The sequence below is a fragment of the Schistocerca gregaria genome, chromosome X, assembly GCF_023897955.1.
Source record: "Schistocerca gregaria isolate iqSchGreg1 chromosome X, iqSchGreg1.2, whole genome shotgun sequence".
Taxonomy (NCBI): Eukaryota; Metazoa; Arthropoda; class Insecta; order Orthoptera; family Acrididae; genus Schistocerca; species Schistocerca gregaria.
Window position 1 is genome coordinate 491970673 of NC_064931.1, and position 14615 is coordinate 491985287.

Here is a 14615-nt window from a genome sequence, read left to right on the forward strand (position 1 = left end):
TAGTTCAGATAATGCACCACCCACGTAGTTCACTGCGCCTGCGCTAAAAAGTCACCTTCGTGTACGGTATGGTTTAATCAGTTACTGAAAAAAATATCCTTACAAGAAACCGATATCAGAGACGACCCACAAGTTCTATAGTCAGTGCACTTCGTTGAAACAGTGTACAGATCAGAGGTAGTCAACATCGAGTTTTCTCCCATATTACGGGCAGACTGTTTTAACGACTTAGTTGTTTTCGTCCTTCTCCAACATGAAAACTCACTTTTTTCTTACAATCTCTCCTGCGTTTTTTCCTGTCTTCCCATGACTTCCCTTTTTCTTCTTCACCTTTCGGTACTTCTTCGTTCCTTTCCATTAATCTGCGAATTCCACTTCATTAATACTATGTCTTTCTTTCAAATCCCACCCTGTAACATAAAATTCTCGATTTTCGATCTATATTTTGATCTACCCTCTGACATTTCTAGTATTGTCACTTACTCGTCTGCTGGACAATCGTAACTGTGTGTGCACGCAACAGAGCAACACACGAATTACCAAGACAAAAAGAATTCATTTTAGTATTACTGTCTCATTTGTCTTTTATGGCAATAAATTGTTTTATCCAATATTTCTAAGAAACGTTGGTTCCAGTTAAATTTTTACTCCTTCTGTTGAAAGGAGAATAACACTAAATACATTCATCTGTGCTTCCAAACAACATTTCCACGGGTCCTGAAATACAATTTTGTTGGAAAAGCGTATCGTTCTAGAAAAAGTTTCTATAAAATTATCTAACAATTTCGACAGGAATATCATAATCTGACAGTCGTTAGCAAATACATTCGCAAGTTTTTCGCAGTTTTTCTCGGAGTCCTGTGTATTAAAAACTAAGTGTACATAAAAACTTTGCTCTAACTTCAAAAAAAATCTCTCGCCTAGCAGAGACTGCAGTACGGAATGCACACGCAAGGCTATGCTAAACAGTAAATCATATGAAGCTAATGATAGTCTTTTCCTTACTAACAAATTAAATAGAAGAAGACAATAAATGCTGTATGAATCTAAGGTTATGGAGTGACGATCACTGAATGGACTTACCTCCACGTTTTATTCGATGCATTAAACAGTTTCCTTACTTCTGTTTTCTCTTACAGGCCCAGTTCACCCTTGTGTTTATACATTCAGCGCAAGTTCTTTTCATTGACTGCGGCTATCCGAAACTGATAGCTGCTTTCCTCCTTGTCCACTCTGCCATTTTCTTCGGTCTATTCTACGACTTCTACATGCAAGCGTACAAGAAGACTCAAACAGTGAAGAAAGCTGAGTGAATCAGCAGCATCTCTGAGGTGAGTGTACTGATGCAACTTCAATTTTTGTGGTTAACGATTGTGAAATATCATGAATTCAGGAAATAAGTTACAATAAAACTATGCACCTACGTATTCCACTATCGTGAAGCTAAATGTTCACTGAAAGCGACATGTATGTATACTAACACTTTTATTGACTACATTAAAAAGCAGACATTTGACTCAAAACGTATCTATTTCGTCTATTTTACTGGCTTAAGAATTAAACAAGCTTGAGTGATACGCTTGCGCAAAATATATAAGCTATCTGATCAAAAGTAACCGGACACCTATTAGTAGACATCAACAGGTGGTGCGCCTACCATTCGCCTTTATGACGGCTTGAACAACTGTGCGGGGGCCGGCCGCGGTGGTCTCGCGGTTCTAGGCGCGCAGTCCGGAACCGTGCGACTGCTACGGTCGCAGGTTCGAATCCTGCCTCGGGCATGGACGTGTGTGATGTCCTTAGGTTAGATAGGTTTAAGTAGTTCTAAGTTCTAGGGGACTAATGACCACAGCAGTTGAGTCCCATAGTGATCAGAGCCATTTGAACCATTTTTTGAACTGTGCGGGGACACTTTCAATGTCTCAATGTATGTGGAGGAATGGCAGCCCATTCTTCGTCAAGAGCAGAAACCAGAGAAGGTACTGATGGTATGCACTGGAATCTGGCGCGATGTCGAGGTTCTAATTCATCCCAAACGTTTTCCACTGCGTTCAGGTCAGGGCTCTGGACAGGCCAGTCCATTTGGGGAACGTTAGCTTCCATAAACCCTTGTCTTATAGATGATGTTTTGTGACGGGGTGAATTGTAATGCTGACAATAACTATCATCCCGCCCCCCTCCCGTACTGTTCCTCTACTGTGCGCAGTAAAGAAAGCTTTTAAAAGTGTTCATACCCTTCCACATTTAGCATTTGTTAAAGCGCAATATGGGACCACACTCTAATCAAGAAAACTACCTCCAGCTTATAAAACCACCTCCTCCGTACTTCAGGTTGGCATTACACATAATAACAAGTAAAGTTCTCGAGGCATTAGCCAAACTCAAAACATTCCATCGGAATGTCAGAGGGTACAGCTTGATTCATAGCTCCAAATCATTCATTTCCAATCATCCACTCTCCGGTCACGTCGTTCCTTACACTACCTCAAGTGCCGCTTAGCATTGACCACAGAAATACGGCATTATGAGGAACTGCTCGACAATTGTACTCCATACGCGTAGTCATTGTGCTATCTGGAGTGCTGCTAGCGCTTTGGAACTCAACGAGTGATTCCTTTGCTGATTTCATGTGTTTTTTTTTTTTTCATCAGCAACTCTCAACAATGCTCGATGGTCCCTTTCCATCAGTACATGAGTCTGCCTGGTCTTGGTTAAACTGAGGTTGTTCCTTAGCGTTTTTGCTTCACAATCACGCCACCAGCCACCAACTATAGACTTTGGCAGCTATAGAAGGGTTGAGATCTCCGCGACGCATTGTTACGTAGGTTATATCCAATGACTAGTCTACATTTGAAGTCACTGATCTCTCCTGACGGATATAATCTGTTGTTACTGCATCTCTACTGGCAGCACAATAATCCCCGCATCCATTTATGCTGGCGAGTCTGTCTTTCGTGTCATATAGGGCACTTCCACCTTACACATTGGTGTCCAGATACTTTTGATCAGGTAGTGTATACATATACATCAAGGCCTGTAGATCACTGCTCGTAAATTTAACATAGCAATACATACACAGCGTGAACCAGAATTGCCGTTCTCGGACGTCACAGTGCTTTTCGTTGCATACTAACGGTACAAAAATGTCTGTAACTAAATTTCATGCCACGCATATTTTCGGTAGAAAATGGGTGTCAAAGAAAACCATTTGGGCAACAATTTAATCACTTATAATTCTAGCATTTCCATTCAGTCGAGTGTAAATGTGCAGCCTAGTTAGTCGATCGACCTGTAGAGTCCGTCACGAACGCAGCAGCGCTGTGCACACCAGGTCGCGTGCTGTTGTTTGTGCCGAACGCCATCACTGGCAGCCAATGGAAGGACAGGTGACCCTAGTGAGGTGACTAAAGACAACTCGTAAGTAACGCGCTTCAGCTAATCATCCTCTATGCGAAGGAATACGTTGAGGTTTGGGTTTCTGTTTGGTAGTACTAACCCAAGACTTAGTGAAATAGATAACTGGTTTGTGACGACTATTGGTATCTATGTATCAGGATTGCAATTTCATTTCTTGCAAATGGGTATTTGTAAAGATGAACTCCGTCAAACAGTAATGTATAATGCAAATGGGTAGATTTTAAGAACTCGTTGGGAGAGATGAGTAAAGACTGTGTCTGGCTTGAACTTGGGTTCTCGCGCTATTCGCGTGTACAACTTAACCATCTGATATTCTAGATGAGAAAATTCAATTGGCGCATTAAACTATGGTAAAGTATTTCAAGTTCGACAGAAGCAGTGGACCACGAGTGCTCACTTTAACGTTCCTAACGGGGCTGGATCCATGCGAGTCTACCTTGTGAAACATGCCGCATCTAATGGGGCACCGCACTCTTATCGTATACTGAGGTGACAAAAGTCATGGGATATTTCCTAATATCGTGTTGGACCTCGTTTTGCTCGGCGTAGTGCAGCAACTCGCTGTGGCATGGAGTCAATTAGTCGTTGGAAGCCCCCTGCAGAAATATTGAGTCATGCTGCCTCTAATGTCGTCCATAATTGCGAAAGTGTTGACGGTGCAGGATTTTGTGCACAAACTGACATCTCGACTATGTCTCATAAATATTCGACGGGATTCACGTTGAGCGATGTAGGGGGACAAATCATTCGCTCGACCTGTCCAGAATGTTCTGCAAACCAATCGCGAACATTTGTGGCTCAGTGACAAGACATTGTTGTTAGGGAGGATGAAGTCCATGAATGGCTGCAAATGGTGTCCAAATAGCCGAACATTACCAGTTCCAGTCAACGATCGGTTCAGCTGGACCAGAGCACCCAGTCAATTCCAAATAAACAGAGCCCACACCAGCTTGCACGGTGCTTTGGTGACAACTCGGTTCTATGGATTCGTGAGGTCTGCGTCACACTCGAACCCTAACATCAGCTCTCACCAACTGAAATCGGGACTCATCTGACCAGGCCACGGTTTCCCGGTCGTCTAGTGTCCAATACATATGGTCACGAGCTCAGGACGGAAGCTGAAGGTGATGTCGTGCTGTCAGCAAAGGCACTTGAGTCGTTCGTCTGCTGCCATAGCCCATTGACGCCAAATTTCGCCGCACTGTCCTAACGATACGTTCGTCGTACGTCCCACATTGATGTCTGCAGTTATTTCACGCAGTGTTGCTTATCTGTTAGCACTGACAAATCTACACAAACGCCACTGGTCTCGGTCGTTAAGTGAAGGCCATCGACCACTGCGTTCTCCATGGTGGGAGGTAACGCCTGAAATTTGGTATTCTCAGCACACTCTTGACACTGTGGATCTTGGAATATTGAATTTCCTAACAATTTCCGAAATGGAATGTCCCATGAGTCTAGCTCCAACTACCATTCTGTGTTCACCGTCTGCTAATTCCCATCGTGCCGTCAGTGCACTACCCTTTTATACTTTGTGCACGCAATACTACCGGCATCTGTATATGTGCATATCGCTATCCCAGGACTTTTGTCACCTCAACGAATAGCACAGAGGATAACCAAAAGAAATATGCAATGAGACGAATAGAAAGGTCACTTTTATTCGAAGACGATAATTATTCTGAAGTCACCGCGATTCATGATGGTCCCCTAGACATGATTCTTAATAAACGGACGTCAGTGCGTTCTTTGCGACGCGCTCCTATGCTAGCCACATGGTTGGTAAGGAGTTCTTCTGACATGGCGTTACATTCCTCCACCGGCGTGGTTGATGACTGCTGTATGGTCGTTGGTGCATGTGGACGTACTATAGAACGTAAACCCAACACATACCACACGTTCTCCATGGGATTTAAGTCGTGGTAACGTGCAGCCCAATCGATTCGCCCAATATTCTCTCTTTTCAATAGCTCCTTCACCTGTGCTTTTCGATGCGGTACAATAACCTGTCACGGTTTGCGTACTAGGTGAATTGATCACGGAATTTGTCATCATCGTCTGTATTGTTGCTTGGACCACTTTCGCCATCTTATTTGACTGCTGTGCCCTTGGTGTAATGTCAGGCCTATTTCGTCGTTCTGTTATGTACTGAAGATACAAGGCCTTTGAGATCGAGTCTACCATACTATCGATTTATATCCATGCTGCTTCGTCTATAATCCCGTTGTACAAGTCCTCGTATGTTTGTTCTAGTTGTCTTGTCTTTATGAGAAACGTGCAGTGTACGACGACATTCTCGAGGATCCTCTCTCCCCACAAGTGGATTCTTCCCTTCACTGAGATTCAAGCAGTGTAAAAGCACTGGGTAAGGGCTATGTTGTCAGGAAGTGGATTACGCCTCTGCTTGGGTCGATATGTCTTATTCCTAACCGTTCGCTGATTTTGGGGAAGAACGTATAAAATATCGTGCCCTTATCTCCTGCTATCCCATTCCTGTTGCCAGTTATCTGACCGCCACCTTTTTAAGTGGCGTTTATCTCTTATATCTAACCCCGTTATGACAATTATCTTGTTCAGTCTTCCCATCTTGAGTCAATACCCCGTGACACCATACCTGATCGTGTAGTCTATAGAGTAGATTCCCGAGACCACACATAGAACTTCACGTGATGTGGTCTGGAAAGTCCCGACAACCTGAACAGCGTACTTCTTTGCCTTCGCCTAATAGCAGTCCTATTAGCAACAAAGAACAGGCAGTATGCCCATGTACTGGCCGCATAGCATAACATCAACTTAGAAAGAACCTATGTCGAATCGAAGCAACACCAGACCCATATTGCAATAAGTGTCATCTGATCTATGAGATACCCTGGAAAACCGCTTCACGTTCATCGATCAAAACAAAGCGTGGTCATTAGTCCGTAAAAGATTGGCCCTTGTCACCTGCACGGCACCTCCAGAAATACCACTAGAAGATACACTACGACCAGACTGGAACCAAATCAGACTGCAAAACAGAACAGCCACGAGCCACTCATGACTCGACACCAGATACGCGGACATTAAGGACTATTTAATTCAGCAACGCTGGTTATTAATCAAGTTACCCTCCGTTAGGAATGTGGATGCACTCAACGACTGTGATACGACTTTCAAAATGATGGAGCACTGCAGTCAGCCACCCTTTCCTTTCAAGTTTTATTAAAGCAAATCTAGATTTCGGCTAGTGCCTAGCCATTATCAGTGCATTATTTCATAGTTTTAATAATGTCCTAGTATGTGAGTCCCCTGTTGTTCGGACTGAATGAACTGTGACAGACGACTGATTGCTGTGCTCCATCGTTTTGAAACTGGTTATTAAAGTTGACAAGCGAAGTGTAAAGAATTTTTCTGCAGTTTTCTAGAAATGTCTCTTGGGGGGCTTCCCGTACAAGTAACTGTATACTATTCGAGAAGAGTCAAATTGCTTTTACTCAAGAAAACGTCTACTAGAAATGATGAGTCTTTGCGCTTTGTGTTTTTCCCAGTGTGTGGTTTCTTTTTTTTTTTCAAGAAAAATTTCTTTCGGCTTTTCGTAAAGAGTCTTCTTTCTTCTTATCTTCCAAAGTAATATGTTAAAAGTTCTATTGCTCACATGATAGCGCTCATTAGTTTTCCAAATGGAGATTTCTTTATTTTCCACGAAAAGTCCCATTCGTTTAAATGAAAAAGTTTCTTCTTTGTTTTTTAAGAAGCTCATCTTCTACCAAGACGAGATTTTAGTTTTAAGAAAACTTACTTAGGAAGTCTGTAAAATGCTCCAGGACAAATTACGCGAGGAAACTATCATTAAGAACTACAAGCTAAAGCCGACTGGGCGATCTGTATGGCGAGCGTACTGTGGGACTAAAGGGGTGGAAGGAGGCCCTAAGAAGAAAGTTAGTGCAATGGATAGAGTTTTACGCCAGAGTACTCTAGTCCGCGAGTTCAATTCTGAGTGTAGGTGTAATTTTTTAAAAATTTTTTTTTTCTGTTCCTGATCTGTTCTATCTTGCTGTAGTATGCACTGTTTCTTAAATGAAACGTATCCTACAACTTCAGTTTTTTGGACGCTCAATTTAACACGTAATGGCCAGACATGTCGTAAATATTTATGGAGAACAATATTACCTGTCATAGGACGGAAATAACTACAAAACTTATCATTGTGGAAATGTTAAACATAGCAATTATATTCAGTACGAGCGGCCAGTTATAATATTTTAACACGTTCGGGACTGGCCTGAGTCACTCTGGACTGATTTTTTAACATTTTTTTCGAAAATCATTGCTTTGTAACTGTGAACGCAATAATTGAGTGTGTGAATGTCAAATACAACACCTTTCATTCGTCTAAGTTTCCAAAGTGCTATTTTATTAGGCTATCAGTTTCGGCGATATATTACGCCATCTTCAGGCCATCTGATCTACGTATAGGAAGACTCCCACCTTTGGTCTAGTCAAAACAGGGGCCAGCATTCAAAGACGTATCCGTAGACCATCTGTGGGTACAGTTTTTGAATGCTGGCCTCTATTCTGACTGGACCAAATAAGGGAGTCTTCCTACGCATCGGTCAGGGGCCCAGACGATGGCGTGATATATTGTTGAAACTGATAGTCCAATAAAATAAAAATCTGGAAATTTAGACGGCCGAAAGGTGTTTGATTTGACATTTTCTACTGAACAGTCGAGGTTCACAAACACCTGTGAAAACATGGACTTACAGAAAATTGTGTATGATGTGTTATTTTAAATGATGGAACTTAGGTAATCTAATCTTAAAAATCTGATTGGAAATATGAAAATTAGGTAACGTACGAAATGTTTTAATTACCATGTTTTTATTCAAAAGACAAACATGTACACACCTTTATTACATTTAATTTGCCTGAATATACTATGTTTTGAAGCATTCAGGTACACAGAGCTACAGCACAATTTGGGCGCCATCTGGATGTTTCTTTTCGCGCTTTTTTTTTCTCCTTTTGGCTCTTATTGACAACGGCACACGCTTTGCAGACACATGTTGGGTGCGATTTTTTGATACTTTTCCTGTCAATGTTGTTCTACGAATGTTCATTTAGACAATACAGTATTTCAAACGCTTCTCTGCATTATTTTATTTTATTTATTATCTTCCAGAATATTCAGACATGCAGAAATCTGGACCAATATCAATATCATCAGCTTTCTCATCCGAATTTTAATCGACGATTTCTTTTTCTAGGACATCGAAAACATCGCTATCACCGAAATTCTCAATGCCAAAACTATGTAGAGCGCGAGATGTGGGCTAAAAAATATACAGGTAGCAGACAAAAGCGCGGCATCGAAATCAACACAGAGCAAAAAATACAAAACGATACTGTGGACCACAGACAATTCAGAATTCGAAAACTACGCAGTACGACACTGCAGAAACCGCTCCTTATAGAGTCTACATGGCTATCAACAGAGACCAGGAGGCACAATGTTAGTTATGAATTTTTACGCACAGCGCAAGGAAGACTTTGGCACCTTCAGCCTGACTAACTGCCGCTGCTCGAGTCCTACTCGGTCTGCGTCCACAGGTGGTAAATGCACAATGAGTGACAATATATTATGCGCAAAACATACATAGTATTCAGATCAGATACTCACTGCGAACTCCGTGCATCTCCTAACATTTTCCGATCCGTTGGATCATGCGCCTGTGAACTCTTCTGGGCATGGCTGCATCTACACTCCCGGAAATTGAAATAAGAACACCGTGAATTCACTGTCCCAGGAAGGGGAAACTTTATTGACACATTCCTGGGGTCAGATACATCACATGATCACACTGACAGAACCACAGGCGCATAGACACAGGCAACAGAGCATGCACAATGTCGGCACTAGTACAGTGTATATCCATCTTTCGCAGCAATGCAGGCTGCTATTCTCCCATGGAGACGATCGTAGAGATGCTGGATGTAGTCCTGTGGAACGGCTTGCCATGCCATTTCCACCTGGCGCCTCAGTTGGACCAGCGATCGTGCTGGACGTGCAGACCGCGTGAGACGACGCTTCATCCAGTCCCAAACATGCTCAATGGGGGACAGATCCGGAGATCTTCCTGGCCAGGGTAGTTGACTTACACTTTCTAGAGCACGTTGGGTAGCACGGGATACATGCGGACGTGCATTGTCCTGTTGGAACAGCAAGTTCCCTTGCCGGTCTAGGAATGGTAGAACGATGGGTTCGATGACGGTTTGGAAGTACTGTGCACTACTCAGTGTCCCCTCGACGATCACCAGAGGTGCACGGCCAGTGTAGGAGATCGCTCCCCACACCATGATGCCTGGTGTTGGCCCTGTGTCCTGATTGTGGCGCTCACCTGCACGGCGCCAAACACGCATACGACCATCATTGGCACCAAGGCAGAACCGACTCTCATCGCTGAAGACGACACGTCTCCATTCGTCCCTCCATTCACGCCTGTCGCGACACCACTGGAGGCGGGCTGCACGATGTTGGGGCGTGAGCGGAAGACGGCCTAACGGTGTGCGGGACCGTAGCCCAGTTTCATGGAGACGGTTGCGAATGGTCCTCGCCGATACCCCAGGAGCAACAGTGTCCCTAATTTGCTGGGAAGTGGCGGTGCGGTCCCCTACGGCACTGCATAGGATCCTACGGTCTTGGCGTTCATCAGTGCGTCGCTGCAGTCCGGTCCCAGGTCGACGGGCACGTGCACCTTCCGCCGACCACTGGCGACAACATCGATGTACTGTGGAGGCCTCACGCCCCATGTGTTGAGCAATTCGGCGGTACGTCCACCCGGCCTCCCGCATGCCCACTATACGCCCTCGCTCAAAGTCCGTCAACTGCACATACGGTTCACGTCCACGCTGTCGCGGCATGCTACCAGTGTTAAAGACTGCGATGGAGCTCCTTATGCCACGGCAAACTGGCTGACACTGACGGCGGCGGTGCACAAATGCTGCGCAGCTAGCGCCATTCGACGGCCAACACCGCGGTTCCTGGTGTGTCCGCTGTGCCGTGCGTGTGATCTTTGCTTGTACAGCCCTCTCGCAGTGTCCGGAGCAAGTGTGGTGGGTCTGACACACCGGTGTCAATGTGTTCTTTTTTCCATTTCCAGGAGTGTATATAGCTACAAGGCAACAAGGAAGTGCCCTACCAGTTCTTCCACATTCACCGGCAGAGTAGAACAGACATGGTCCTTGATGTGTCCCTACAAGAACAAATCCAAAAGACTTAGGTCAGGCGAACGCGGAGGCGATGAAACAAAACCACCACGACCGATCCATTTCCCGGAATAGGCTCTGCTGAACTATCGTCGCACGTTTCTTCCAAAGTAAGCGTATGCACCATGTGCGTCATCATGTTGGAAACACAGCCTCTGTCGAACATGAAATGGACTGTCTTCTAGTGCTTCAGGCAGATTGCCTGTGAAGAATTCATAATGGTTATTCTACTGGGGTCCTTGATGTATAGCTTCTGAAACTGCTTCTTTGGCAGCTAGAGGACGGCTAGTCCGTGCACAATCTCTGTTCATTGATGGTGTGGTTCACCCTGTATGTAGCATTCAGCTTGTCTACTATTTGCACCCCTAGTGAAACTGCTCTATACACATAATTGCCAGAAGATATACATAACTAGCTATTTAACTTCTTTCAGAGTTTTATGTGATGTACAGTGTATGTTTCATGGACACTTGGCAATAAAATACGTTATATCTGTTTCTGTTTCAGATCACTCTGGCTCCAAGACGGAAATTCCTAATTCACGAGTTCATTACGAAACTTCAGTAGATGTGTGTATGCAAAATATTTATCATTCACATATTTCATCTCCATTTCACTCAGGCAACAAATTTACAAGTACGTAGCAGAAGCATAAAACACTTGGACGCAGTGGCGACTGTTACAAACTTTTAACGTTACATGGGTTTCTCAAAGAAACCACGAGCTCATACGTATTTACATGAACTGTGCCTTTTGCGTCAATTGGAGCACCGTTTGTGTAGTACTTTAAAGATGCTGTAAGCAGTGTTTTACTAAATAGTGTTCCACTTAACGGTGGTAACCGTACCACAATTGTCAGTTACCTGTGCTGCAGTCGAATATTCACAATCGGACAGACATATGACTTGGGGTGAAAATCTGTGTTGAGCGTTACGAAAATGAAACGTATACATTTATGTTCTACAGGAGTTCACAGGTTTTTAAAATGTTTTTTTTATTATTTTTGTTTTGTTTTAATTGAATTTCTGTAACTAAGACAGTCACGAGTATCTAAATTTTTCTTTTTGTGAAGATAAGACTGGTTATTTTAACTGCACGAACACTTCACGCAACAGTCATTAAATTTAATTGCTGGTAATTTAACTATTCTACGATAAGTAATATAATGTAATTATTTACGATAAGTATTATGTAAAATAAGATCTTGCCTTGTGATTAATCGTTGAAAAATATGGGAAAGAAAATCTGGGCCGATTCAAAAGGAGGGCAACCAAAAAACCATATCAGAACAACGTATTTTGGATACGGCAGCATCGGCTTCCATTTTGTCAAGCACAAGTACATTGTGCATAAAGAGAATGTACAGCAATGGAATTCTGAGTGAAATCGTGCCGTACTTGTTAACTGTCCACATAATCAACAGTGATTATCGTAAACAGTATTTAACGTGGAAATCTGAAATATTCACGTCCCTTGTAAAAGATACAATTCGTCACTTTATCCATTTAACTAGTTTACATGAGATTTATGTCTACAGATTGAATATGGGTTACTTTTATTTTCTGTATTTTGCTATAGGAGCTATGACTGAATATACTATTTATCCACTTAAGTATCTGTCCAAAACACAAATACCTTCAAGTTTTTAAAATAGATATTGATCAGAATATTGAGGAAAAGAATTTAGGAATTTTTGTAATCAGATCTGCCACAGTTTGGTTTATACAGAACTACTTGAAATCAGTATTGTGTGTATTAATAAATTCTCACATTAATAACGATTTCATTCGATTAAAGCACCTTTTCATTAAGAGCTGCTACTAGAAGATCCACTAGGTAACAGAAATATGAAGAGCGCATTCAGGAAAATACATTTTGGCGGTATTAGGTTTCTCGCATTACGGTAAATTTCACTCACAGGACCGGTTTCATAATGCAACAGTTAAAAATTAAATACGGTGTTTGGAAACATTTGAAGTAAATTTCTGCGTGCTCAGTATGCCTCGTGACATTTACTGCCATGCTAATTACTTTAAATAATTTGATATGTAGAGTGAGATAAAAACTATGTATTTTGTGCACAGAAGAATTCTGCTCCTTATATAAGACTTCAATCCAGTAGAGAACTCAATCAGCAACTCATTATAGTATACAGGACAAACATCATTATATAATAGGCAATTCTGTTCATTCATATCAGTTGAGGTCAGACCATTTTGAAATTTAGCATGTTATTGCGAGACTTCACCGTATGGGAACACTGAAACACTGCTGCAGCTAATTTATGCGTAGTTACTGAAACTTATTTTCAGTATGTAAATAGTCATTTAATGGAATGAGTGTTAAAAGTGTGTAATGCCAAAGATGAACAACAAATGTTATGTTCTTTCTGGCACAAAAAAAGGATGTAAGTGGTTCATGGTGCTAGAACTGGCTAAAATAATATTATCATTGTACAATATGTGCAATATCCTTCTGGTATCAGGCATGTTGATGTCTTATAATCATTTAAAGTGATATTAATATCAGTATTTGTACATAAATTACAGAAGGAGCAGTCACTTCATCACTTAAATTTGATGAACCATTGCATTTTTGTTGAATACATGTATTAAAACTGGCTAATCAGTGTGTGCTAAATATATATTATGTATTTTTTATTTATGAATCGAAGTATTTGTATATAACAATTGTAATATCTCGAAAATATTATAAACAAACCTCATAAAATTTTGTATTAAAATTATTACAAAAAACGAATATCTCTTACTCCTGAACATCAAACGTATATTTTAAATCGTAAGCGCCGTTTAAGAAAGTGTGGAGGCCTTTGTCGGTATAAAAACGAAGCAATGTTTCGGTAGCCACCAAAGTGGTTCGATGAACACTCTCGCAGGCACTAAGTGTGAATTGCAGAGTAGTCACATAGATGTTGTACAAGCATTTTCTCTGTTAATTTAAAGATGAGACTTTATGATGCATATTACAAACGAATTTCTAAATTTTTCATTACTATAACACATCTTAAAGCTACTTTCATTTCCTTCGCTTCTACTGTCATCCCTATTGCTCATTCGTATACATCCTGTGCTACATCTTTTCCTTACGAAATCTAATTACATTACTTGCACTACACTCTGACTCATGTAACAAAGCAGAAAAAAACGCTTGCTGGCTTCTCTCCAGACAAAGTAGGCACTTTTCCTTACCGTAAAACTGGGAAACATTGTGACTTAGGTAAAATTTTGTGACAACAGCGCGCTCAAGCTTTTGTTCTTAAATATCATAGCTCCAGTGAACCTTCAACTTACAGCCCTGCTGCAGCGTGTTATTGCATACTGTTGTCATTAGTGAGGGATGCTACAAGTACCTGCATTACACTTGAAATTGTCACAAAGCCACCTTTATTGCAGGTGAAGAAACATGTTTGTAGGTTTCTTGGAAACTTTCTGCTAATGTGGATAAATTTGAAGACTTGATTACCTGAAGGTAAGTTGTTTGTTATATTTAAGCTATACTCGTATGTGCAGACCATTAGGTATAAGCGATCAATTTTACAAAAAAAAAAAAAAAAAAAAAAAAAATATTTGGCCATTAGAAAGAGAAAAAAATTATTTCTATGGGTTATAGGGGTAAGTTTGTGACGGCACACATACCAACAGAAACAAGTGTGACAACTAAAACTGTAGAAAACAATTGCCATTAATGAAGTTAGGGACATCTGTTAATGGCTTAGAAAAGGGTAGTAAAAGGGAGTTCTTATTTCGCATAATAACTTTGTTTCTGATAAGACACACTTGCTGAGAAGACGATATTAAATGCCTCATGATTTTTCTCATAGCACTGAACTTTTAAATAACTGAACTAGTTACCTTGCTTAGACGATATTATGTTACATGTACGTTTTGAGACCTGTTTTTTGTCACACGGATCCACTGAACAGATACATAAAT

The 14615-nt window shown here is 41.6% G+C and overlaps 1 protein-coding gene across 2 annotated transcripts in view; it reads left to right on the forward strand.

Moving 5' to 3' along the window:
• Positions 1-12458, forward strand: part of LOC126299546 (elongation of very long chain fatty acids protein AAEL008004-like) — a 299627-nt gene extending 287169 nt beyond the window's left edge. For both annotated transcript variants that reach the window (XM_049991540.1, XM_049991541.1), the window contains exons 9-10: positions 1140-1331; positions 11170-12458. In XM_049991540.1, coding sequence (XP_049847497.1) covers positions 1140-1313 — 174 coding nt within the window. In that variant the 3' untranslated portion in view covers positions 1314-1331; positions 11170-12458. The remainder of the gene's footprint in view (positions 1-1139; positions 1332-11169) is intronic.
• The last annotated feature ends 2157 nt before the right edge of the window (positions 12459-14615 follow it).